Genomic DNA, 22,892 nt, shown 5'->3' on the forward strand with positions numbered 1-22,892 from the left:
AGCAACAGCGTGCCCGTTTAGCACTCTCTCGTCACGAGTCTCTCTCCCCAAAAGGTAAAGGAAGTAAAGCTGGGAATGACACAAAAAAGAAAAGCAACAGCACGAGCCGCATTGAATTGCAATCCCTCATTGGGGGTGGAAAAATACGTGGATGTGTGTGTGCGAAATGGAGTTTGTCCTTGTGTGGGTGCTATGGGGGCGGAAAAGCGGAAAAGGTGTGACAAAGATAACATTTCACGCATCCCAGTGATAATACACCCATAACACGCTCATGTTACATGTTACATTGGAGGGTGAACTGGTCCTCCAATTGGTTCGCCATTCAATTTTATATTTATGGGATTTGTTTTGCGGGGATTAACGCAGGACTTAGGGGAATCCTTATATGGAAAAACCCCAATGTCGCCGCAACGAAAATGAATAGGAATTGAGCAGACATTTCCTAGAATCTTTTGCATTATGTGAAATAAAACTATTAAGCAATATAAATACTTATGAATTGTAAATATTAAGAAAATAAATAACTCTTTCTATAAATTCATCAAAATTCATCCATGGAATAATTGATTTCCTCTCCATTGGCAATATTCAATAATTCACAATGCCAAGCAATTACTCTAATGGCAAAGTCTCGGGCCCAAGTGGGCCCACGACAAAATCAGATAGCTCAGAACCCACTTAAATGAACGCTGTTCAATCCAGTTAGTGCAATCCTTTCGTCCTGTCAGTGCCACGTTGGCCATGTCCCCGAACACTTGGGTAATTGAAATGCCCACGCAGAAAACGCGATCACATCCGTATCCGCGAAGAATCTCGCCGTACCGGCCACCCGTCTTGAACCGCGATGCCTTCAGTAGGGATGCACCACCTATGCCAGCGAGGAACCATGATCATCCCGTTTTCGAGGACATTCGCACCATTTTGTCCGTGCTCAAGGCCAGTGGCTTGATGCCAATATACGAACAGGTCTCCGACTATGAGGTGGGTCCTCCGACCAAAACGAATGAGTTCTACTCGTTCTTCGTAAGAGGCGTGGTCCACGCCCTGACCATCTTCAATGTCTACAGCTTATTTACACCGATATCGGCGCAATTATTTTTCTCCTACCGCGAGACGGACAATGTGAACCAGTGGATCGAGCTGCTGCTCTGCATCCTAACCTATACCCTTACGGTTTTCGTTTGTGCCCACAATACCACGAGCATGTTGCGGATAATGAATGAAATCCTTCAACTCGACGAGGAAGTGCGTCGCCAGTTTGGTGCCAATTTGAGCCAAAATTTTGGGTTCTTGGTAAAGTTTTTAGTAGGAATCACCGCTTGCCAGGCTTATATAATCGTGCTCAAAATATATGCCGTGCAAGGCGAGATCACACCCACCTCCTATATACTATTGGCCTTCTATGGCATCCAGAACGGTCTGACCGCCACATATATAGTATTCGCATCGGCTTTGCTCAGGATTGTGTACATCCGGTTTCATTTCATCAACCAGCTGCTAAATGGTTACACCTATGGGCAGCAGCATAGGCGCAAAGAAGGTGGAGCACGAGCGAGGCGGCAGCGTGGTGACGTCAATCCCAATGTCAATCCTGCTCTAATGGAACATTTCCCGGAAGACTCGCTATTCATATACCGCATGCACAACAAACTGCTGCGTATCTACAAGGGCATCAACGATTGCTGCAACTTGATTCTGGTCTCGTTTCTGGGCTACTCCTTTTACACGGTCACCACCAACTGCTACAACCTCTTTGTCCAGATTACCGGCAAGGGCATGGTTTCACCAAACATATTGCAGTGGTGCTTCGCCTGGTTATGTCTCCACGTTTCCCTGCTGGCTTTGCTGTCACGCAGCTGTGGTCTGACCACCACGGAGGTGAGCAACTACATCGGAGATAAGATCTCAATATTCATGAGTGTTTTTATTTCAAGGCCAATGCCACATCCCAAATTCTTGCAAGGGTGTATGCCAAGTCGAAGGAGTATCAGAATATCGTAAGTTATTGAAAAACGAAATGAATCAAAGTGATTAGCTAAGGGTTTCATTACCAGATTGATAAGTTCCTTACGAAGAGCATTAAACAGGAGGTGCAATTCACGGCATATGGATTTTTTGCGATAGATAACTCCACACTATTCAAGGTATATAATCCACGTATCCCTTATTTATTAATGGGATGTACTGCAAGTTCTGTGTATTTGCTGTTTATTTTCAGATATTTTCGGCCGTCACAACATACTTGGTAATCTTGATTCAGTTCAAACAGCTCGAAGACTCGAAAGTAGAGGATCCTGTACCAGAACAAACTTAAATGTAACCTATATCAAAAGTATTTGATAAATATGCATCGCGGCTTTCGAACTTTTCTCTATTTTTATTAGCATTACAAATATTACGACAATTTCACTAATCGCATATACGGGAGAGTCGAAAAAATCGAAAGATCTCAATTTGTCAAAATAAAATGATATAGGATGCCCGATAATACACTTGCCTGATAATACACCTTAAATGCATTATGTTGATTCTTAGATGAAGAATTTCAATATTTATGAAACCGACGCCATAATATTACGTTTTGTTATTCATCATTATGGGGGTACAAATAAAAACGAAAGGGGTTTCTCTAGTGGAACGTACGGCTTGCGCCTGCTTTCACATTACTTTTCTAGTATTTAGTATAAAATGGTCCTAACAGTTCAGCACTTTAGATTTGCGACGCGTTTCCCCGAACAGGAATGAGCAAATACGGTCCAAAAGAAAAGCCCCTACAATATCTAGGACCAGGACGCCGAGCAAAGTTTTACGGAACTGAAAATGATAACATTATATACATTATAACAATAAAATATACTCAAGTACTTACATCCGTTGGGAAGTCAATTATCTCAAAGAATTCCGTCAGTTCGGGCGCCAGTCCCGTGGACAGAAGAATGACCAGTGCAGCGGAGGCTCCGATGGCATACATCAGCATGCGATTGGAGCGCAAGCTCTCCATGAACGGATAGCCCTACGTAAGTTTAAGTTTAGTATTCTGCGTTGCACGATATGTCTGGGAGCGTACCTTGTAATTCACCGCAATGGTAGCGACTTGTAATGATAGGCAAATTATGTACACCGTGCTGCTAACAATATTTGGATCGTATTTGGTCTTCTCCTCGGCATCCATATCAATGTACAACTTCACTTTGCCCTCTCTGCAAAACAAATTATCAATTCAAATGCTTTTCTTTTCATAATGTTCTAGCCAAACACACCTAGGCGGTGCCAAAATGTTGGCTTGGCTGGTCAGGTAGTAGAGCGTTCCGAAATGCACAGCAAACTGACTGAGAATGGTCGATATCGTGTAGAAGTTGAAGATATTTGGCAGTGGAGCTACCTTGGATAGAGTTTTCAGCGGCTACATAAAAAACAAATACAATACTTTAAATTGTTCTAATAAAATTAAAGCGCTGTTTTACTTACCTTAGCTCGTGTGATAAAGAGGAAGCAGGCGGCAATGAAAATACCCTGCATGGTGGCTTGGGTATCGCTGAATTTTATTCCATCAATATAGAGCACGGACTGACAGTAGGCTTGAATGAGGGCGTTCAGAGCAAGGATCTTGAACATTTGGAGTGTGGTGACCAGCGTGCAACGACCCTGCTTAATGATGTGGTTAACTAAAAATTAGAACACATTAAGTCGAAAGGAACATAAACAATAATTCAATGATACCCACCGCACATAATTGACGAAGACTTGCTGGTGAATGGCGCCGCTATAGAGGCATCACCCAACTTGACCATAGTTTGCTCTTCCATGTCGCGGAGTGCGTTTTGGAGGCGAGCCTGTGTCTGATTGAGATGCTCCTGGCGCCGACGCAATGCCCGCTCCCTGGTCGTCAACTGTTGATTGGCATTGGCTTGTGCCTGAGCTGCTATTGCAGCTGCATTGGCCGCCGCCTGCTGCTGTTCCTCCTCGGTGCGTTTGCGCTTCACTGGAGCGCTGGTCAGCAGGGAGACGCCCACGTTGGCGTGCTTAAGGGCACCCACATCGTTGGTGCCGTCGCCGCACATCAACGTGCAGTAACCCAGCTGCTTTAACTGTGTGATTACGAGCTCCTTTTGCTTGGGTGCGAACCTCGCACAGACCGTAATCTGTGGCAGTAGTTGGCGCATATATTGCGGCTGATTCTGTTGCAGATACTGCAATCCCTCTCCGGTAATGCAGAGATCATGTGTGGCTAGCAAATGGGAAAGCTTTTTGCTACCAGGCTTAGTGTCCAGTTCGTAGCTTTGATCCCCGTCAATAGATACCCAGCTCCAGTTGTTCTTACGATCCTCCTCGGGCGGGGTGAGAATGATCAGCTTTTTACGGGTGAAGCGCAGTTCGCGGGCCACATGACAGGCGGTGAGCGGGCTGTCGCCCGTAATCATGACCACCTTGTGTGAGGATTGAATAAGCTCCTTGATCACAGATTTGGAATCGGGCTTCATGGGACATGAAATAATCAAGAATCCGGCGAATGTCAGGTCACACTCCACTTCCTCACGCTTCATTTCCCTAACTCTTTGAGCGCCCAGGGTCCCAAGATCCTTAATTCCCAAAGCCAGTACGCGTGCTCCACGACGAGCGTATTCCAAATACACCTTAAAATAAAATTTTGTTGAAAATTGATATAAACTTATATAACAATAAGATTCGAATTAGATACCTTCTCATAGTCCGCGGGCACCTCGCGCAGCATCTTTTGAATGACCTCAGGAGCTCCCTTTACGGCTCCTATGTGTTTAACCTCATTGGAGTACGGAATTAGATGACCAGCTAGCACAGACATTCTCTTAAGTGCCGATGAAAAGTGATAGCGCTGAATGATCTTCAATGGCTTAAACTGTGGTCGCTTTGGGATGACGCTGTCCATCTTGGTAAGCGTCCAATCTACAGCTGCTAGAGTGGCTTTCTCAAGTGGATCTCCTACCAATCCGTCATCAAGCAGAGCCAATGAATGGCAACAGGCGAGCACTTGAACCGTATTTCCCTCCGCCTTCTCAATGGGGACACAAGCCCCATTGGGAGCCAATCCTGCAATACCTTCCACCATCAGATTATCCGTGGTCAGTGTCCCCGTCTTGTCGAAGCAGCAAATCTGCACTTTTCCCGCGAATGGAATCCGAAAGGGTTCTGTACAGAACACGAACAACTTTGTTAGCTGGATCAGTGATGTGTTTACCGCCAAGGTCAGCTCGATGGGCAAATCCGGCGGAATTATGGACGTGAGGATGAGCGTACACTCCAGGAAAAGTTTGTAGCGATTGCGCTCCGGGTCTTCGCTGCCCTTAACCCACACATAAGATGCTGCGGCTACGGCAAATACCATAAGGAAAGCGATAAAAGCAAAGGTCTCCACATTGTTCTCCGTTGCGCGATTTGCGCCGAACAGGATTGTCCGCAGTAGTTTGCCCTGGGATGTGTTAAATCCAGTACGGATAACATAGCCGATGCAACCACCGTCAGGAGCTCGAAGCGATTCTTTCGTCGGGGCAGTATGCTGGACTACTTTGGTGCCACCAAACAGCACAAACAGCTTTCCATCTCCTTCGGCGTCCATTTCAACGTCCAAATTGTCTAAGGATTCCAATGACTCCTTCATTAGTGGCACTGATTCGCCAGTGAGCATTGATTCATCCACAATGCAAGAGCCTCGAAGAATGACCAGATCGCAGGGCACTATGTTGTCGTTTTGGGACCGCGTTATCGACACCAAATCCCCGGGTAGCAGCTCGTCGGATCCAAGGTGACGCCACTTGTTTTGACGAAAGGCGTATATCAGGTAGGGCTTGTTGCCCATTTTTCGGATCTCGGACATGTTCCGCAGCTGCTGCTTAACAATAGTGCACTCGAAGGCAATTAGCATGAAAAGCGTGAACAGGGAATAGTACCAGTAGTCGTCCATGCACCACAGTCCCACGGAGAACACTTGGAACACGAAGAACGGCGCAGTGGCGCGTTCTATGAAAAGTTCGTGGAACTCAGGAACCACCATTTCCATTTCGTTATTTCCGTAGGTTTGAGTAGCCCGCTTAATGTCCTCCTCAGTTTCCAAACCTCTAGATGAGGAATAGGTGCTCAGTAGTCCATTTACCGGGAATTCGACGGCGCGGAATGTCTTCCGATCCTCATTCCAAACGTATTTGGTCTTTTGGAAAACGAAATAATACTGTGTTGAGCCATCCTCCAGCTTGGAGGACCGAATGGGGACGATCTTCGAGTTGCCATTGTTGGGAGTGGGTACGACTTTGGCCAGCACATTGGCGCCGGGGAGCTTTACACGACGGCAAGTGAGGAAGGCCAGCACGTGAACGCTCCAGTAGCAGAAGAGCAGCGTCAGAATGTGCAGAAAGGCAATGGCTAGTACGCCGATGAATCCCACGTCATTCCAAGTTGTTATATTATCCGTGGTCGTTTGGTTATCGGCAGTTATCACATCGTTATTGGTGGTATCATTCTCCTGTCCACCCGTAACGTTGATCCACAGGTAGAATGCCGACAGGTAAAGTGGCACAAAGGGCAGCACAACACCGGTCAACGGCGTGGGTATGCGAACATGGAGGCTCACATATTGCACCAGGTCGTCCAACTTGGTTGGCTCTTTCGGCCTACCGGACTGCAGAGCCATTTCTTTGCCGTACGATTCCGCGTCTCCGGCGGCTCCTCCTGGGTTGGTTGCTCCAGCTGCCTCGGTCATCGGTTTCAGGTGGGTACTCCTACTGCAGCGCGTTTCCTGTGTGAGGTTTTTAGAAAATCTAAAGCACTTTTTATAGTTGTAATGTCATAGCGGCAAAAAAAAATTGTGAAAATTCAAGCAACGTTGACAGGCACCAGCTGTTTGTCTTATGCTATCGATAGCGCCGACTTAGTGTTGGAAATCCAGTGTCAGCGATATGTTATCGGATTTTTAAATTCAAATTCATTTTGTTGTCAGCACATTAAATTCACACAAACCCCCAAAAATTTAGCATAATATATTAATACCATATGTACAAAGTATGTAAATATTTTATTAACCATTATATTTTTGGGAAACAGCTTCTGTTTTACTTAGACCAGGATCGTCTTTAAAATAATTTTGTATAGCTTAATAAATTTTAATTAATAATACTTACTGTAGTGCAAAGTTTTACTTTCCCGAACCATGAAATTAAAACCATCTAAAGTGCTGATTCAACTAAACAAACACCTGTAGATTTATTTGATGCAATAATAAAATAGGAATATTAGCACAGTCTCGCACGCACGCGCTAATTGACATGTAACGCTTATTCATCGACGCTCTCCATCGGCGACTGGACATTCGCATTGGGTCCACCGGCGGCGGCATATGCCTTCTCCATAGCGGCCTGCGACTCCCGCTTCGGCGTGACCCGCTTGTGCTGTGTGGTGAAGTTTACGTTGATCCGTCCGCTGCCACGAACGGAGCTCATGGGCGGACGCATGAGGGGCGTGGCCAGGCGACTGGCGCCTCCCGACGATGGCGGATACTGCAGTGTATCTGGCTTGGGCGTAGCTTTCGCCTCCTTGCGTACATCCACTACCAGAGCTTCGCGCACCGAGTTCTCCTGGAACTGCTTCACACGCTCGCGCATATCTGTCTCCCGCTGGATCTCCTTCTGGATCTCCGCCCGCCGCTTGTTATCGTAACGTTCCAGTGCCTTTTCATCCCGCTTCTTGTTGCGCTCCACGATGAGGTCGGCGATCTCTAGGCGCTTCTGCATGAGTGCCTCCTTGTCCAGCTTCTGGAACATCTCAGGCCATAAGCCCTTCTCTTTCTTAACCAGCACAATGCGGGCTTCGTTCTTAAAAATGCGACAAAAGCTGTAAAGATAGTTACTCCATTAATATATGTGTCCCAAATTACAGAAATGCTTTAATCCTCATCCCAACACCTCGCTGAAGCTGAAATAATCTTATACTTATTAAACTCTACTAACTCACCTGGCCATCTCGTCGATCTCCTGGGCCAGATGACGCTCAAAGAAGATGGGTGGATTGTTGAACTTTAAGTACTGCGGAAGGAGAACAACGTCCGGCTTGCGGGTTACCAGACGATTGAGTTCGATGGAGATCTTGATGTCCTCCTCTGTCTGCGAAATCTGTACCATGATGAGTTGCTTGGCTTCCCTGTTCGTTTGCGCTGCTATGGCCGTGGTTCTTCTGCTGCTGGTCTGCGACTGACAATAGGAAGGAACTTATGTTTTTGAGCTGGCCGGAACTGGGGACTCTACGACGACAACTACGACAGGGCCAACTACCCGTCGGCTGTTCACTTGCAGCGCATATTGGTCGTATTCCCCCTCGATTTAATTTGAATATTAACCGGGCTTCGAACCACCGAAACAAACCGACTGCGTTTCCCATCGACCAAACAATGATTGGTTGTTTGGATCCCCCAGGACTCGCTAAGCTCCCTGCCCACCGATCCACCTGTAACTTTTCCTATGCATTTGCATTTCTTCGGCAAGACAAGACACGGTGGCCTAGTCCCGGAGCAGCTCATTGCTCCAGGCTGCCTGCTCCCGCTCCTCTGATTGAATTAGTCGCGGCTCCTGCACGCGAAACGAACTTCCATTTGCTATTTGCATAGGAATAGTCATCCATCAACAACAGCTCCCAGCGACATTGATTGGCAACGGGCTACGGGTTTTTACGCCTCTGACGCCTGAGCCTTTACAACCATCTATTTGCCTTTATGATTATATATTTTTTTTTTTGGGAACACGTGCAATTGCATGTTATTGAAATTCGGATTACTTGGAATAAGTACCTGTCGTTTACCCTAAAAGTTTTTATGTTGCCAACCTATAAAGTGCATGTGCCTGCATATATTTAGATTACCTTGTGTTTATGAATTATTTTAAACATAAAATATGTTTTGTTAAGTTGCTAGAACAAATTACCGCACAATTTCTTTAATCTATTCCCATGACTTTCGAATCTATAGAGATACTTTTAAAAACAGCAATTGCATGACGATCCAATATTAAATTCTAATCTCTTGTTGAATCATTATAACAAACCAATCATGAATAAATAACAAATATAAGATACGTATCAATCATAAAAGCTAAACTATGGAAACCAGCTTGTTTTGAACTTTTACAACTTAATTATAGATTTATTTAATGATTTGAAATAATGTAAACTGTCAAATAGCTACTTATCAACGTTGCTATGGAAATAAAATGCTAACATAAACCTGTATCCATATTCAGCGTCCTCTGGTTGCCAAGACATATAATTATTTGGCTAATAATCACTTACTAAAACATTTTTAGTTCCACAAATGAATTTAAGCTTCTGATTAACATGCGATTGACCTTATTTCACAGCATTTATTGAACTCTCAGGCAGAACTTTAGCCACTTTCCGTGGCTCCTTGATCGTGGTCTGGGGGCACTGCATCTCGCTCCAGCCGACCGGCACCATGGGCACCCGGGTCTTCCGGTAATCACTGGCATAGGCGATGACCACGCCGAGTTCATTTTCGGCGGTGGTCAGGAGGAAGGACTGCTCCAGTTGGTTAATGACCCTCGCCAGGATGACATCGCCCGGCCGGAAGGACTTGTAGATATCGACGCGATCTTTTTCGGTCTCCCGGACATCCTCCTTGCGCAGAAGTCCGCGGTAGCTGCTTTCCAGCAGCACATTTCGTACGCAGAAAATGGCGCACTTGGCGAATTTTGGAGTTGTGACGAGAACTCTGGCTGTGACCACGTCTCCGGTGGCTGGGATGGTTAGATGAAATCCGGGCTTATGCACACTAACCACCTGGCACTGAAATGGAGATTAATTGGTTCCCAGAGTCAACGAAATGCCAGGATTACTTACTTTATCACCCGAATCTTCGATGTTGACAATTCCAGACTTGGAGGCGTAAATGTAGCCATTCTGCTCGTAGGTGCCTATGCCCAGGACTATGCTGTCCTCGGTTCTGCAGAGTCGCTCCCCGGGCAGGCAGACTACAGTCTCATCCTGCTGTTCACTCATTTTTAGGCCAGAGACAGTTTTTATTTTAAAAAATAAACTAAATAATAAAGCCGCATCAACAAATGGAAACACACGTGCAATGCAGTGTGACCAATATGTGGCAATTGTTAAAATGCTAGCGACAACTTTCTTAATATCACAAGATTTAAAGGCATCTTATATCATTCCTGCTTTGCTATAATAAACTTTATTGTCATGAAATTACATTTAGGAAAATGTACAATTTTTAACTAACTTCTGTAATTAACTTTTGTATGTGAGTATAAAAAGCTATGTCGACTATTTTGCCTGGTGTGCACCGCTGGCGTAAGCGTTTTCCAACACTACTACTGAGCGTGTTTACGCCGGTGCCGCCAATAATTTTCCGTTTTCGTTGAGGTTTTTATATTAATTTGTTGTGCTAGCAAGATGCCCACATCCAAACTGCAAGCCAACATGAGCTACCGCGAGGTCATACCGCGGAACCTCAGTCCGGCGGAGTGGATCGAGGTGAAAATTAACACGGGTGAGTTTCGTGCAAGATTGCCAGAGAAATTCTGAGTAACCAAATGCTCCTCCGCAAAATGTAGGAACCCAGAGCACTTTGCAGGATTTAAAAACCTTCGAAACCTCCGGCGGCTATTGCTACAAGAATACGAAAAATGTTCAGACCAGAAACCGTTTCATATATTGGTAAGTGCAAATCAGAATCGTTAAATTAGTTTCACATGGCCACTGATTTGCAGGCGGACATACCAGGATGTCCTGGAACTATCAGAGGTTAGTTTGGACATCTCCCTGCAGAGGAATCACCTGCGTCTGCGATTCACCGACTCCGCTGTGCTGAATGTATCACTCACGGAGCAAGGTACATCCGTCACCCTGCTGGTGGTCACGGTCAGCAGTGTGCATCGCTATGTGTTTCCCTTGAAGGTCGCTGGGCAGGAAGGTGGCGCAGCTTCTCCAGAGGATCTGCTATCCCAGTCCATTTTCTACGACGTCAATGACAAGATCAATGATCCCAGCACTTACTATGTCACGGATGGCTTTGGAACTATGCCCAACGCGGCTGTATCGTACCTCACTCAAGACTCCCAGTCAGCCTACTTTGCGGTGGCGTATCAGAGCAAACTACTGCTTCACGTTATGAAATGCTCCACCGGCCATACTATCACCCACGAAATCAAGGAGCCGAAGCTAATGCCATGGTTTCTGTCGAATCTCAAGGGTGCCCTCACGTAAGTGGATAAACCTCGATAAATGGCAAATCCCTAATGTTTCATTAATCATTGTAGCGGCCGCTCTGAAACGTTGGAGGCAGCCACGTCCATGGCTTTCAGTGAAATCGGGGGGGAAATTTTCATTCTGGTTCTGTATCGCAATAATGAGCTGCGTCTATGGTCAGTGGATAACTTGCAGACTGTAGCCAGCATTAACTGCTCCACCGAACTGGGACAGGACTCAGCAGCTCAAGGACGTGAGTATAAAATATTATTACGATTTAGATTTATGATCTAGATATAATGGGATTATATTCTTTTTTTTAACAGCACAAAACAGCCAGCTCCGAAAAATAAGCGATCAAAACTTCTGTCTATTTCTCTCGCACAATTCCCGAGCTGAGTTTATATGCGTTAGCATAATGCCCGATGCCGACGATGCCAGCGTTATCAATTTGGTGCAGAACATGGTGCCGGCGCCGCAAACGGATTTGGTCGACTTCGATGCCACATCCTCGCACATCTGGGCCCTTTGGAGCAACGCTGAAGGCGATTTCCATGTCTCGGCAGCATATTTTGCCTCCAACAACGCAATCAAATGGGTTTCGGCTGCTCTAGAACCGCCACCGGATCGGTATTGTCTCACCATGGAGCAGGGAGTGGATCCACGCGAAACTTACTGCAGCTATATATTTCATCCTGGTCGATTTGACCGAAATGTAATTGCCAAGGCTTTATATGTGAGTATAACCAAAACATTCTTTATTATGAATTATTGGAATAGTTTAGTAATTTGAATTTTTTGTATCGTAGATGTTCAGACGCGTTAACCTGCAATTCGATGTAAAGCAACTTTCCATGTCAGTGCTCAAGGAGCAGGTATGCCAGGCCGTGGAAGATGAAATCCAAAACGAACTGAAAGACTTTGTGGTCACCGATGAGGAGTACTTGGAGATATCCACTCGGCTGTGGGATCGCTTTTACTCCTGCTGCGAACAGTATCACATTAAGCTTTCCGAGCCGACAGGACTCGCCGTTCTTGGTGGAATGGATGCAGTATGTTTGGTTAGAAGGCAATCATTCGCATTGCTGCGCCCCTGCGAAGTGCTCGAGCACCTGTTGCTCATCGGCGAGCATAACGATGAAGTGGCGACATATGTGGCGCCACTATTTCGCAACGATCCCGAAATGGCCAAGGGTTTTGTGGAGCTCATGAATGTGGTGACACTGCTTGATAAACTAATTTCGGAGGACATTAAAATCGAGCTAGATAAACAGCTTTACCAGCGGGAGTCACCGGTTGAAGTAATATCTAAGCTGGTGGCTAGAATCAGTATGATCGATGATAATGGTCCAATATTGCCATCAAACTGTGTGAGGCAAATCCAACAGAAGCTGCAGAATATACCAAATCTTGAACCCGCTTTGGAAATGCTGCTCGATGTGCTGTGTATGATTGATCCAGATGAACCGCCGCATGGTAAATTACTTATAAATATATATAATGTTTGAAAATGATTCATATATTTCATTTCTACTTTATAGATTACTCCCTTTCTACGCGCTTCTTGCAGTCGTCTGGGGCTCTAATGGGTAGCGAATATGGACTTTCTATTTTGTCCGAAACAGTGAAGCAAATGGCAATGATACGGTGAGCTTTCGTAATAGTTTAAAAAACTTTGAACTTGGTTTATCATTTATTAAATCATGTGTCCCTAGGTTTTCTGTTTGCCGAAACCTTTTGGTATTGCAGTACATGGCTTATGGTCAGAACGAAATGGAAAGCGAAAATGTTTTAACAAATTTAAATTATTTGAACTCATATTATACACTGGTTTGGATTGCCGAGACACCCATTTCATCGAGTACCCCAGCTGGATTGTAAGGATATATAATTGATTGTATTGCACAGTTCTAACTTCTATTTTAATTTTAGCGAGGCATCTATTCAACGATTGAGCCGCGCCCAACTTTTCAGCGGCTATAATCGACCATACTCCAGCCATCTGAAACATAATGGGAACGATCAGACCACTCTGCTCCGACTGTTCCTGGAATCGAAAGGTCTGTTCAGCGCCTTGACTATGCTGCTGAAGCATGACAGTTTGTCGCTGGACTCGGAGCAATTGAATCTACGCCAGTCTTTGCTCCAACTTGTTGGATACATCAATAAGATGCTGTGCGTATAATATATAGAAAAATTGATCATGTTTTAAGTTTCAAACATCTCTTAGTTGGCCGGGATCTCCGATTTACGTATTTCCGGAATGGTTATTTGGGACCTGTCATCACATCATTGTTCAGGATTACGTGCGCATTTTGTCAAACTGGTGTTCCGTACAAAAACATGCCAGTATGCATTATTTGCTAGTTTTCCCAGCTTTGAAATTAATCCTTTTTTTCCGCAGGACGCTTTATGCTAGCCGTATCTCTATTGGATTGCGGTGAGGCCCACAAGGCCGTGCATCTCTTTCACGAGGCGGAGTCTGGCATTGTGGAGGATGACTTCCTCTTTGAGCATGTACTGAAAAATACCCCTCTATACGGCAAATTACAGAATAGCGTCAGCCGTGGCGATACAATTTCCCCCGAAGACACAAAACTGGCAATTGTTCACTACTATCTTAAGGTTATCCAGCTCTTTGAACAGCATTCCGCATTGGACTACATTATTCAACTGGCTGACATGGCCATTAGGGTGCTGCAGCCAGATGATCCTCAGTTGCCCATGTTCCAGTCAATAGTGTTCAATAATCATCTGCAGTTGGGACACTACGTGGAGGCGTACACCGCCTTAGTCAACAATGCAGATATTTCAAGGCGTAAGGATTGCCTTCGCCAGTTGGTCATAACGCTGTTCCAGAATAAATGTCTGCCACTGCTTATGCAGTTCTCCTACATCGGGTTGCAAGACGAGTTCGAGAGCATTGTTGAATCCCGGGCACGATCAATGAGCATCGATCAGAACGAAGTCTACAACTTTTTGTATGCATTCCATACGAACAAGGGTAACATGAGAAAAGGTTTGCATAAAAATTACTTTATTTTCTTCCATTTCTTCTTGCATTAATAATTTGTTTCCGAACAGCTTCTACGGTTATGTATGAGCAGGCCATGCGGTTTCAAGTAGACAGCGATGCACCAAACGCGCTAGAGAAACGTTGCTCCTCGCTGTTAATTTGCCTAAACTGTTTGCACCTAGTTGACAGCCGCTACAGATGGATTGCCAAGCCTGTTCTTGGTGATGAGCAGGTGATTACCATAGATCAGGATAACGACGATGGTGAGCCCAAATGTGACGAGGACAAGAGAGGCCAGGAGGTGGTTGTTCTAGAGCTGGCTGATATCCGAAGGGAACTGGTGCACGCAGAAGCTTTACGTGAGCTTTCCTTCTACCGCAAAGATACAGCTGCCTACGAGCGGGCCACACCCGAGGAGCTATCATACCTGCTGGCTAGTTCCGGCCTGTACACCGCGGCATTGAAACTTTCGCGGGGACACTCGTTCTCTGTGCTCCCCATATTCGAGAGTCTGACATCCGCTTGTGTTGCTGCCACTGAGGACAAGTCGTCGGACGCCTGGAACTGGCTGCAAAACAACGACATGGCAGGTAGGGATTTTTTAACGTGTATGAAAAAAAGAGGCTTACTATATGTCTTATAACAGATCTACCTCATCGAAGTAATGCTGCCGATATGGCCTGGACTTTACTTCAAAAACTGGTTGTGGATAACGAGGCAAAAGACTCCACCTTGATAAGAAAGAGCGTGGTTCAAAGGCTTCTCGGGTTAAACGCCTTCTTGCCCCAGTGGCTGATAAACTCCTACAAGTTATCCCACTCCCGGGAACTGCTCCACTTACTTGTGAAACACAATCGTCTGCTGGAAGCCGCAGATCTGGGATGTGAAATAATCGCCGGCATGCTGGGAGCAGGTAGCGAGTATTTCGAATTCAAACACGCGGTGAACATAGCAAACCCACAGCTCTGCTTCCCCATCAGCACGATCGATTTGCTGCTGCACGGTTTAAAGATTAATGGCAAGGATGATCTTGATTATGAAATGGTAAGTCATACATATAAATTTCGTTCTACTCAAAATACATTCCAATCATATTCCAAATCTATTCCTATTTTAGGCTTACTTTAAACTCGAAGAAGAAGTTCAAAGATATATTGAGACCATAAAGCGCACCACCGATGATAAGATGAGCATGGCCGTTCTGCAGATGCGAACGGATCTTCAGGAAGAACGTTAATAGTTCGTTTAAATCAGTTTATTTAATAAGTTTTTTGAATTAAATGCTAAAGCGTGTAAATCGTTTAAAAATCATCCGTCATGTCCAGCTCAGAAAGGAACTTTTTATAGATGTTCATAAACTGAGCGACGAACGCTTCAAGATGAAAAATGTGCTTGGCGCCGGACTGCATCCGGTGCTCGTACTCGGTGGCGAACTCGAGCGTCTTTGCCTTGATGGACATATCACAATTGTTAACCAGCTGTTCGACCAGGCCGCGGAATATGAGATTAGGTGGAACGCCTTGCGTGAGTAGCTCGTACAGGCGTTCGCGGATCTTCTCCAGTTTGGCAGGCGTTTGCTCACTGATAATCTGAGATGCTGTCTCACGCAGGAACACCTGCCAGTCCAGGTCGGGAATCTCCTGATTGGCGGTAAACGGCGCCTTGGCCACCTTGGCGGCCTCCAGCATCAAAAGTGCTCGCCTGAGATTGCGCTCCGACTTGTCCACAACCCGTTTGGCCAGCTCCACGGGCAGTGCGAGTCCCTCCCGCTTGCAAGTGTTCTGCAAGATGGACACGATCTCCGTTTCGTTGGGAGCCGCCACCCGTATGCCCAGGCAACGCGACCGTATGGCCGGAATGATCCGAGATGTGGAGTTCACCGATATGATTATCCGGCACGTGGCCACATATTTCTCCATCGTACGGCGCAGGGCGTGCTGGGCATCCTTGGTGAGTTCGTCGCCCTCCGAAATTACAATCACCTTGAATTCCCGTTGGCCACTAATCTCAATTTGATGCGTCTGGGCCACCTGCTTGATGAGATCGATCACCACCGTGCGGTCGTACATGCCAGCGTCGGAGGGATTCACCTCCAAGTGGTAGTTGCTGCTGACCGTCATCACCTCTACCTTCCGATTGGATGGCGTGGTGAATGTCATGGTCTCGCTCCTCAACCGCTCAACGCCGGATCCGTACATCTCCCGTAGCAGGCACATGATGCGTGTCTTCTTGCCAGCACCCGAGGGTCCGTAGAACATCAGATGAGGAAAATCGCTCTGCTTGCAAAGGTTGCGTAGGTTCTCCGCTTGATCCTGCATCGAAATTAGCAAAAATCATAAAATAAAAAACCTTTTTAAAAAGAGATACTTTAATATATGGGCCAGCTATATAGATGTATGCGCCGGTTTCCTCGCTGATTTACCTTGTGGAAGTCCAATTTGGACAGCTCCCGCGGACGGTATTTATCCACCCAAAGTGCCATTTCGTTAACGCATGTAAAATACGATAGTAATTGGATGTATTTTAAGTTACTTTCTGACCGTAAAAGTAATTTAACAAAACAATTTAATGCGCGCCTTTTCCGCTGACTATTTCTAGTAATGCTGCAAGCTTCGATGTTTTTGATGATTATTGTCGATTTCTACGCTGTGATATCGATGTTTAGAGGTTTCATTAAATTTGCCACGCACATATTTTCAAATGATTATTTCGGCTTGAATGATTTAAAAAATTAAATACTTTAACAGATCACAATTAAAATTAATTTTAAAGTAATATTATTACATTTACACTGTTTTCGTGCCACGACTAAAACCAACGATAAAACAAGTAAAATTAATGGATTTCAAAATAAATGATTACGAAAATGCCTAAAAGACTTGAACTCTTTTATGATAAATAAACATTTGAAAACAAAAACATTTCTTGTGTTTCTGTAATAAATAACCGATTCAATGCTTCTCATGTTATGTATGGCAACGCCATTCCTCCGTTTTTACCGGTTAAAATTGGACCGCTAGCAAGTGTGACCGTGGGTTGGCGGTTTTAATGAGTTTCGGTATTCTGGGTAGAAAAAGCAGCTACCTTACTGCATCCATCAGTTTTTTTTCGCAAAACTTAAGTATCTTGGAAGTAAAATATCCGTAGAATTGCACAGAATTCGCGACAAGAACGCATGGAGAACGGAGTGGAACATGGTGTGGACGAGTCAGGCGAGAACCAGGTGCTGAGCAGTTCCGATGGCGAGGGAGACTGTGATGGTGACGGTGAAGTGGAGGGGGAGGTGCTGCAGCCGCCGCCGCCGCCGCCACTGCAAATAACAAACGATTGTGTTGGCGAAGGGGTGCAAGCGGAGGAGGGGGAGCGTGCACCAGCGACGACCGGAGCTGTGGACGTCACTCCGGACCCTGGGCCACCGCCCACGGATGGTGCAGCACCTGTAGCCATACTGGAGGACAACATGTGCGACAAGGATGTGGATAGCGATGCTGGCGACGAGGACAACGACGATGAGGTGAGCGAGATACCTTAAGCTTTTTGAAAATGTATAATATTTTCTATTCAAACCCTTTAGACCAAGGAGAACTACGAGGGCTTCAATGGCACCGGACGCACCGTCACACTGCAAACGCTGATGGCTGCCAATGTCCTGCAGCCGGGCCTGGGCTTAATGACTATCGAATATCTGGGCCAGAAGTTCGTTGGCGATCTACTGGCCGACGGTAAGATCAAATCCCATGAGACTGAGACAATATTCCTCACGCCCAGCGCCTGGGCAATGCACTGCAAGCGGATCATCAATCCGGACAAGAAGAGCGGCTGCGGCTGGGCCTCGGTCAAGTACAAGGGAAAGAAGCTGGACGCCTACAAGAACACGTATTTGCGAAAGTGCGCGTTGCAAAAGGAGACGCCGCTAGATGATTGTGAACTGGGTAGGTAAAGCTCACTTGCTTTATAATCCTTGCTAATTCCATCGAATCCATAGATGCTGAACGCAAGACTGACACCCCGGAGATTGTCGTCAAGCGAACCGTTTTCGCACATAATACCGTTTCGAATCGCAACGTAGTACAGTGAGTAGACCAAATGCGTACTGAATTTTGAGGGGGGTTGGTTCTTTAAAAGAATAGTCTGGCTTGCTTTTAGTTTAAATCTATATGCTGGATGGTATTTTAATCCAATTCTATTTATCCACAGCGACGCCAACATGTTGATTGAATCGGTGCCGTTTACTTCGGTGGGGAAATTGCAGCCCTTCCTCATTACAGTGAACTCCTCTGCCCTCTTGCTGGCGGATTTTCACTGCCACTTGACGGTGCGTGAGGTGTGCGGCTATCTAGGTGGCACCTGGGACATGAACACACACAGTGAGTCCGGCTCGGCTTGCGATTTATACTGCATAGGCATTTTCTACATGTTTTTTTCATTTCAGCTCTATCCATCACAAAGACATATCCTTGTCGCAGCACGCGCTTTGATCGACAGCGAGCCGGCGAAGTGGAGCGTGATATTCAAAAGATGATGATTCAGGATCAATTGCTGTTGGTTGGATGGTATCACTCGCATCCCAAGTTTCAGGCGGAACCTACGTTGCGCGACTGCGATGCACAGTTGGACTATCAAATCAAAATGCGCGGTGCCAGCGATCTCACCTATACGCCCTGTGTCTCCCTAATTATATGTATGTGTTATCCAATGGCCTTTTAAATTCTGCGCAAATACTTCATCTCAGCCTTAATCGAATAATACATTTTATCTTACAGCCCCTTACTACGATGAAAACCCTACCCTGGAGTCGGTGGTCAAGTGTATTTGGATTGTTCCGCCCAACGAGAACAGACAGTCCATGGAGTATGGCCGTCCAATGCTGATGCAGTATTCGGTGCTGCCGGACAAGGAGATACCCGAGGAGGTGCGCTCTGAGATACAGCTGTGCGTGGACTACTACTCGCAGTACCGGAGCGAGATGGTCAAGTTCCGGAACATCTATAACAACGACGTTACCTACAACGAAAAGCTGAAAAACACACTCTACCCAAAGTTTCCCTCCAAGCAGAGCGATAAAGCGCTCTGGAACTGGATATGTGCAGTGCTGGATTGTGAGCAGGAAGACGACTTCATTCCACCCAAGACTATCAAGATCATCGACAATGATGACCTGGAGGTTAAGGAGGAAGACAAACCTGTTGTCCTTATGGATCTAAGCGGGGATGTCAAGATAAATCCGCCTAAAGAGGAGCAGTTCAGTGAAGCTATGGGTGGTTTGGAGGACAGTGGCCGAAAGGCGGAGGAGGAATCTAACGCACAGGCGGAGCAAAAGGCAAGTGAACTTAAGGTGATGTCCCTTCAGGAGCAGCTCTGCATGCCGTCCGGTCTAAATATGAACCCCGTGCGGATGCTATCCCCTCTGGCCACGCCCAATCCGACGAGTCTACCGCCAGTGCTGCCCAATTTAGGAGCTCCAGTTTTGCCAGCAACGCCCAGCCAGCTGCTACCACCCCAAGTTCCCGCAGTTACTGCGCCACCTGCCATCACACCTGCAGTGACGACTTCGGCCCTGACCTCCGCTTTGAATGCCTCGCCCAGGGACAGCCCAATAACTATACAATCGAACTCCGCCAGTCCCGCCAAGTTTGAGGTTCCAGTTAGGGCATCACCGTCGCCCGCCAAATCGGATACCTCGTCACACGCATCCACCTCCCGCACACGCAACTCGCCAGCGCCCAGTCCGGGCAAGTTTAGCGTCAGCGATATTGCTCGAAACAGCCCCAGCATTACGCCGAACAAATATGAGGCAGCTGCAGCAGCTTTGGTGCCTCCAGCTGCCGCTTGTCTGCCCACGGCCAATGATCTGATGGCTGCTAGTTTGGCTCAGTTGGCGGGGCAGCTTCCTCCGAACTTCCTTCAAGGCGATTTGGCTGCGCTCTTCCAGCAGCAGCGCAAGGATTACGGCAGCTCCTCTCTAAACCAGTTGGCGGCGGCAGCAGCCAAGGTGGGTGGCTCTAAGCAAAGCAATGCCTCTGCATCGTCCGGTTTGAATGACCCCAATGTGGCAGCAGCGGTGGCTGCCTACTCGAATAGCTTCAATATGCCGCTGCCCACGGGTGTGGGAATCGGAGGCAGCGGAAACAGCAACGCCCATAGCAGTAGCAAGTCCAAGTCGGAACGATCATCGAAGTCCTCGTCCTCATCCTCCTCCTCGAACTCCAGCTCAACTTCCAATTCGTATAAAACGAAATTGATGAAGGAGCTGGATGAACTAAAAAACGATCCGTTAAAAATGAGCGAGCTCATCCGGTCTCCGGAATATGCAGCACTACTCCTCCAGCAGGCGGAAGCCCTCGGAGCCACCACCCTGGGCACCTTGGGCTTTGGATCAGACTACAGCTATCTGACAGGTGCCGGACTGGGAGTGCCTGCTGCTAACGCTCTGACTGGAGGTCAATCCTCAAACTCATCATCCAGCAAGTCCTCGAAATCTTCGCCAGCAGCAGCGGCAGCAGCTGCTCTCAGTGCCGACTACAACAACCTTATTCAGGCATCAAAATTGCTCGGCTATGACTCCTACATGCAGCAAAGTAAGCAGAGCAACGACCTCAACGCGTTCCTGCAGCAGCAGATGGCAGTGGCAGCTGCCTCAATACCACCGCCTCCACAGACCGCCTCTAGTGGTAGTTCCAACAGCAGCTCGTCCAAGAAGCAGCAACAGTTACAGCAGCAGCAACATCAGCAGCAGCAGCAGCAGCAACAACAGCAGGCGGCTGCGCAAGCGGACTACACGGCTTTATTGCAGACCTACACCAAGTTGTTTGATCCCAACAATCAATTTGCAGCGGCGATGTCCTCCAACAAGCACATGGCTGGAGCCCACAATGAGCTATCCGCTCTTCTCTCATCGGGAGTTGGAGTCGGAGGAGGTGCGAGCGGAGGTGGGTCTAAGCAAAAGCAGAAGGACATTCAGAGCGATATGCTAAATCAGTTGCTGCAGCTGGAGAAGCAGGATTCGGAGATTAAGGCATTGCTTTATCGCCAAAATAAAGCTGCGGCCGACTTGGACGCCCTGTTTGCCACGCCCTCGGGAGCCGTAGTGGGAGCTGGGTCCTCAGCCAATGCCATGAAGTCAGGCAGCTCCGCCGGCAACTCAGGGGTTTCCGGAATGTCTTCACCCTCATCCCTATCCAATCAAGCAGCATACTATAATGCCTTGGCGCAGGAAAAGATGCAGGACTACGCTGCCTTCTTTCAGCAGCAACATGGCAAATACGGCATACCGGATCCGTTGTCAAAAACCACACTGGCCGCTAATAATATGTTCATGACTCCATCGGCGCTGTTTAAGATTCAGCAGGAATCGCTGTCGGCCATGATGATGAAACCACCGAAGTCCACAACGCCTTCATCGGCGCGTACCCGGGAATCATCGGCATCTCCTGCTTTGGAGCGTCTGACGCCCACGAAATCGGCTAGCAGTGGCGGTAGCGGCGGCGGAGGCAGCAACTCCAACTCTGGTGGCAAGTACAACTTCAGTGCCGTGGACCTGGCCATATCGAGTGTGCCCTCGAACACACCATCGCCGGCCCCCTCCGATGGTAGCAGCGGTTCTTCGCATCGACGACCCTCGCCGGACATAGGCCGCCTCTACGGAGAGTTGGCACCGCCAGGAGCGCTGCTCGGCAGCGGCGGAGTGCCCAAGAAGCGCATGGAATTCGCTTCGGTGGCGGATCTGGCTGCACCACCGCCGGCAAAGATGCCGAAAAACAACATGGGCGATGATATCTTGAATCTGTCGCACGACTAGGATGGCTGAATCGGAATCCTTGCCAGCGCAATCGAAGTCGCAGTATTTTCCCAACAGTATATATTCCCATACGTAATGCCGCGTTTGCATCCATTAGCAAACCAAAGTCGGTCATTTTAATCGCCCAATCAGTAAATCCCGGGATAATTATTTTAAAATGTTCGTCTTCTTTTTCTTAAGTTTATGAATTTTCAAAAAATGTACTTTGTATACTTTGGATTATTTTTTACAACTAGGATATGCCGTGCATATCTCAATCGAAACAATCATCATCCGTATAGATTTCGCCAGTCCTACGAGTGAATTTCCGCTTTTATTCACCTCACGAGCGCTGTATGTCCTTAAACGTATAATTTAATGTACTCTTACTAATTTAGGTTTAATTACCGCATAAAAGTACTTTAAGTATTTTAATATACAGACAGCGCACACATCACTGTGTATTGTATTGCCTACCGTATAAACTATAACTTTGAATCTTTGCCGCAATAAATTAAACGACTAGTTACTTAGTTTACAGCATCTGTGTTATATTCTTTGCTGCAGGATAAGTATATTTATAAAAATTATTTACGCTAAGCAGCACGGCTTACTATTATAAAATTGCTCGGCTATATTTAAAGAAGTATAGCCCATTTTTAAACCAGTATAACCGCTATGCTAAGCGAATCACGTATGCTTTCCAGTGGTTCTATTTAGTTGGTAACAAAATCAAAACAATCCGCACGCATCAACAACTGGGGGGCAGGTGTTTATCTCTGGTATCATTCGCCGCATTTTAGGGGGCCGGCCTTTGCACGGGGACCAGTTTCTCCGGCAAGTATTCAAAATACTCGCCATGTAGCG

At 46.7% G+C, this 22,892-nt stretch overlaps 7 protein-coding genes across 9 annotated transcripts; 3 read left to right on the plus strand and 4 right to left on the minus strand.

Annotated features, from left to right (window-relative positions):
- Positions 1 to 572: 572 nt before the first annotated feature.
- Positions 573 to 2,382, plus strand: Gr32a (Gustatory receptor 32a). The gene is made up of 4 exons (NM_078819.5): positions 573 to 1,878; positions 1,935 to 1,997; positions 2,055 to 2,144; positions 2,219 to 2,382. Exons 1-4 carry the CDS (start codon positions 742 to 744, stop codon positions 2,312 to 2,314), a joined length of 1,386 nt encoding a protein of 461 aa, NP_523543.3. The 5' UTR covers positions 573 to 741; the 3' UTR covers positions 2,315 to 2,382.
- On the minus strand, positions 2,194 to 6,878 carry CG6230 (uncharacterized protein). Its single transcript, NM_135646.3, has 7 exons — positions 4,700 to 6,878; positions 3,725 to 4,634; positions 3,469 to 3,665; positions 3,261 to 3,403; positions 3,068 to 3,200; positions 2,870 to 3,013; positions 2,194 to 2,814 (listed from the first exon to the last, which is right to left on the minus strand). The coding sequence occupies exons 1-7, from the start codon at positions 6,728 to 6,730 to the stop codon at positions 2,695 to 2,697; spliced, it is 3,678 nt and encodes a 1,225-aa protein (NP_609490.1). The 5' UTR covers positions 6,731 to 6,878; the 3' UTR covers positions 2,194 to 2,694.
- A 322-nt stretch (positions 6,879 to 7,200) lies between these two features.
- On the minus strand, positions 7,201 to 8,273 carry Dnaaf4 (Dynein axonemal assembly factor 4). Its single transcript, NM_135647.3, has 2 exons — positions 7,978 to 8,273; positions 7,201 to 7,857 (listed from the first exon to the last, which is right to left on the minus strand). The coding sequence occupies exons 1-2, from the start codon at positions 8,142 to 8,144 to the stop codon at positions 7,302 to 7,304; spliced, it is 723 nt and encodes a 240-aa protein (NP_609491.1). The 5' UTR covers positions 8,145 to 8,273; the 3' UTR covers positions 7,201 to 7,301.
- Positions 8,274 to 9,132: 859 nt separating this feature from the next.
- On the minus strand, positions 9,133 to 10,126 carry Csl4. The gene is made up of 2 exons (NM_135648.2): positions 9,871 to 10,126; positions 9,133 to 9,816 (listed from the first exon to the last, which is right to left on the minus strand). The coding sequence occupies exons 1-2, from the start codon at positions 10,027 to 10,029 to the stop codon at positions 9,361 to 9,363; spliced, it is 615 nt and encodes a 204-aa protein (NP_609492.1). The 5' UTR covers positions 10,030 to 10,126; the 3' UTR covers positions 9,133 to 9,360.
- A 209-nt stretch (positions 10,127 to 10,335) lies between these two features.
- Nup160 (Nucleoporin 160kD) lies at positions 10,336 to 15,894 on the plus strand. Of its 2 annotated transcripts, none has more exons than NM_135649.2 (14): positions 10,336 to 10,534; positions 10,599 to 10,701; positions 10,755 to 11,246; positions 11,304 to 11,485; positions 11,559 to 11,968; positions 12,042 to 12,708; positions 12,774 to 12,879; positions 12,948 to 13,109; positions 13,165 to 13,407; positions 13,463 to 13,581; positions 13,637 to 14,251; positions 14,317 to 14,838; positions 14,895 to 15,292; positions 15,366 to 15,894. In NM_135649.2, exons 1-14 carry the CDS (start codon positions 10,438 to 10,440, stop codon positions 15,483 to 15,485), a joined length of 4,236 nt encoding a protein of 1,411 aa, NP_609493.1. In that variant the 5' UTR covers positions 10,336 to 10,437; the 3' UTR covers positions 15,486 to 15,894. The 2 variants fall into 2 exon arrangements, with proteins under 2 accessions (NP_609493.1, NP_001285832.1); NM_001298903.1 differs by having other exon boundaries at positions 15,366 to 15,551.
- RfC38 (Replication factor C 38kD subunit) lies at positions 15,491 to 17,204 on the minus strand. Of its 2 annotated transcripts, none has more exons than NM_001298904.1 (2): positions 16,671 to 17,204; positions 15,491 to 16,560 (listed from the first exon to the last, which is right to left on the minus strand). In NM_001298904.1, the coding sequence occupies exons 1-2, from the start codon at positions 16,728 to 16,730 to the stop codon at positions 15,550 to 15,552; spliced, it is 1,071 nt and encodes a 356-aa protein (NP_001285833.1). In that variant the 5' UTR covers positions 16,731 to 17,204; the 3' UTR covers positions 15,491 to 15,549. The 2 variants fall into 2 exon arrangements, with proteins under 2 accessions (NP_001285833.1, NP_609494.1); NM_135650.3 differs by having other exon boundaries at positions 16,671 to 16,876.
- Positions 17,205 to 17,295: 91 nt separating this feature from the next.
- CG4751 (uncharacterized protein) lies at positions 17,296 to 22,562 on the plus strand. The gene is made up of 6 exons (NM_135651.3): positions 17,296 to 17,762; positions 17,823 to 18,180; positions 18,234 to 18,321; positions 18,446 to 18,615; positions 18,681 to 18,929; positions 19,012 to 22,562. Exons 1-6 carry the CDS (start codon positions 17,424 to 17,426, stop codon positions 22,044 to 22,046), a joined length of 4,239 nt encoding a protein of 1,412 aa, NP_609495.1. The 5' UTR covers positions 17,296 to 17,423; the 3' UTR covers positions 22,047 to 22,562.
- Positions 22,563 to 22,892: the final 330 nt, after the last annotated feature.

This window comes from Drosophila melanogaster, chromosome 2L (genome assembly GCF_000001215.4).
Source record: "Drosophila melanogaster chromosome 2L".
NCBI classification, from domain to species: domain Eukaryota; kingdom Metazoa; phylum Arthropoda; class Insecta; order Diptera; family Drosophilidae; genus Drosophila; species Drosophila melanogaster.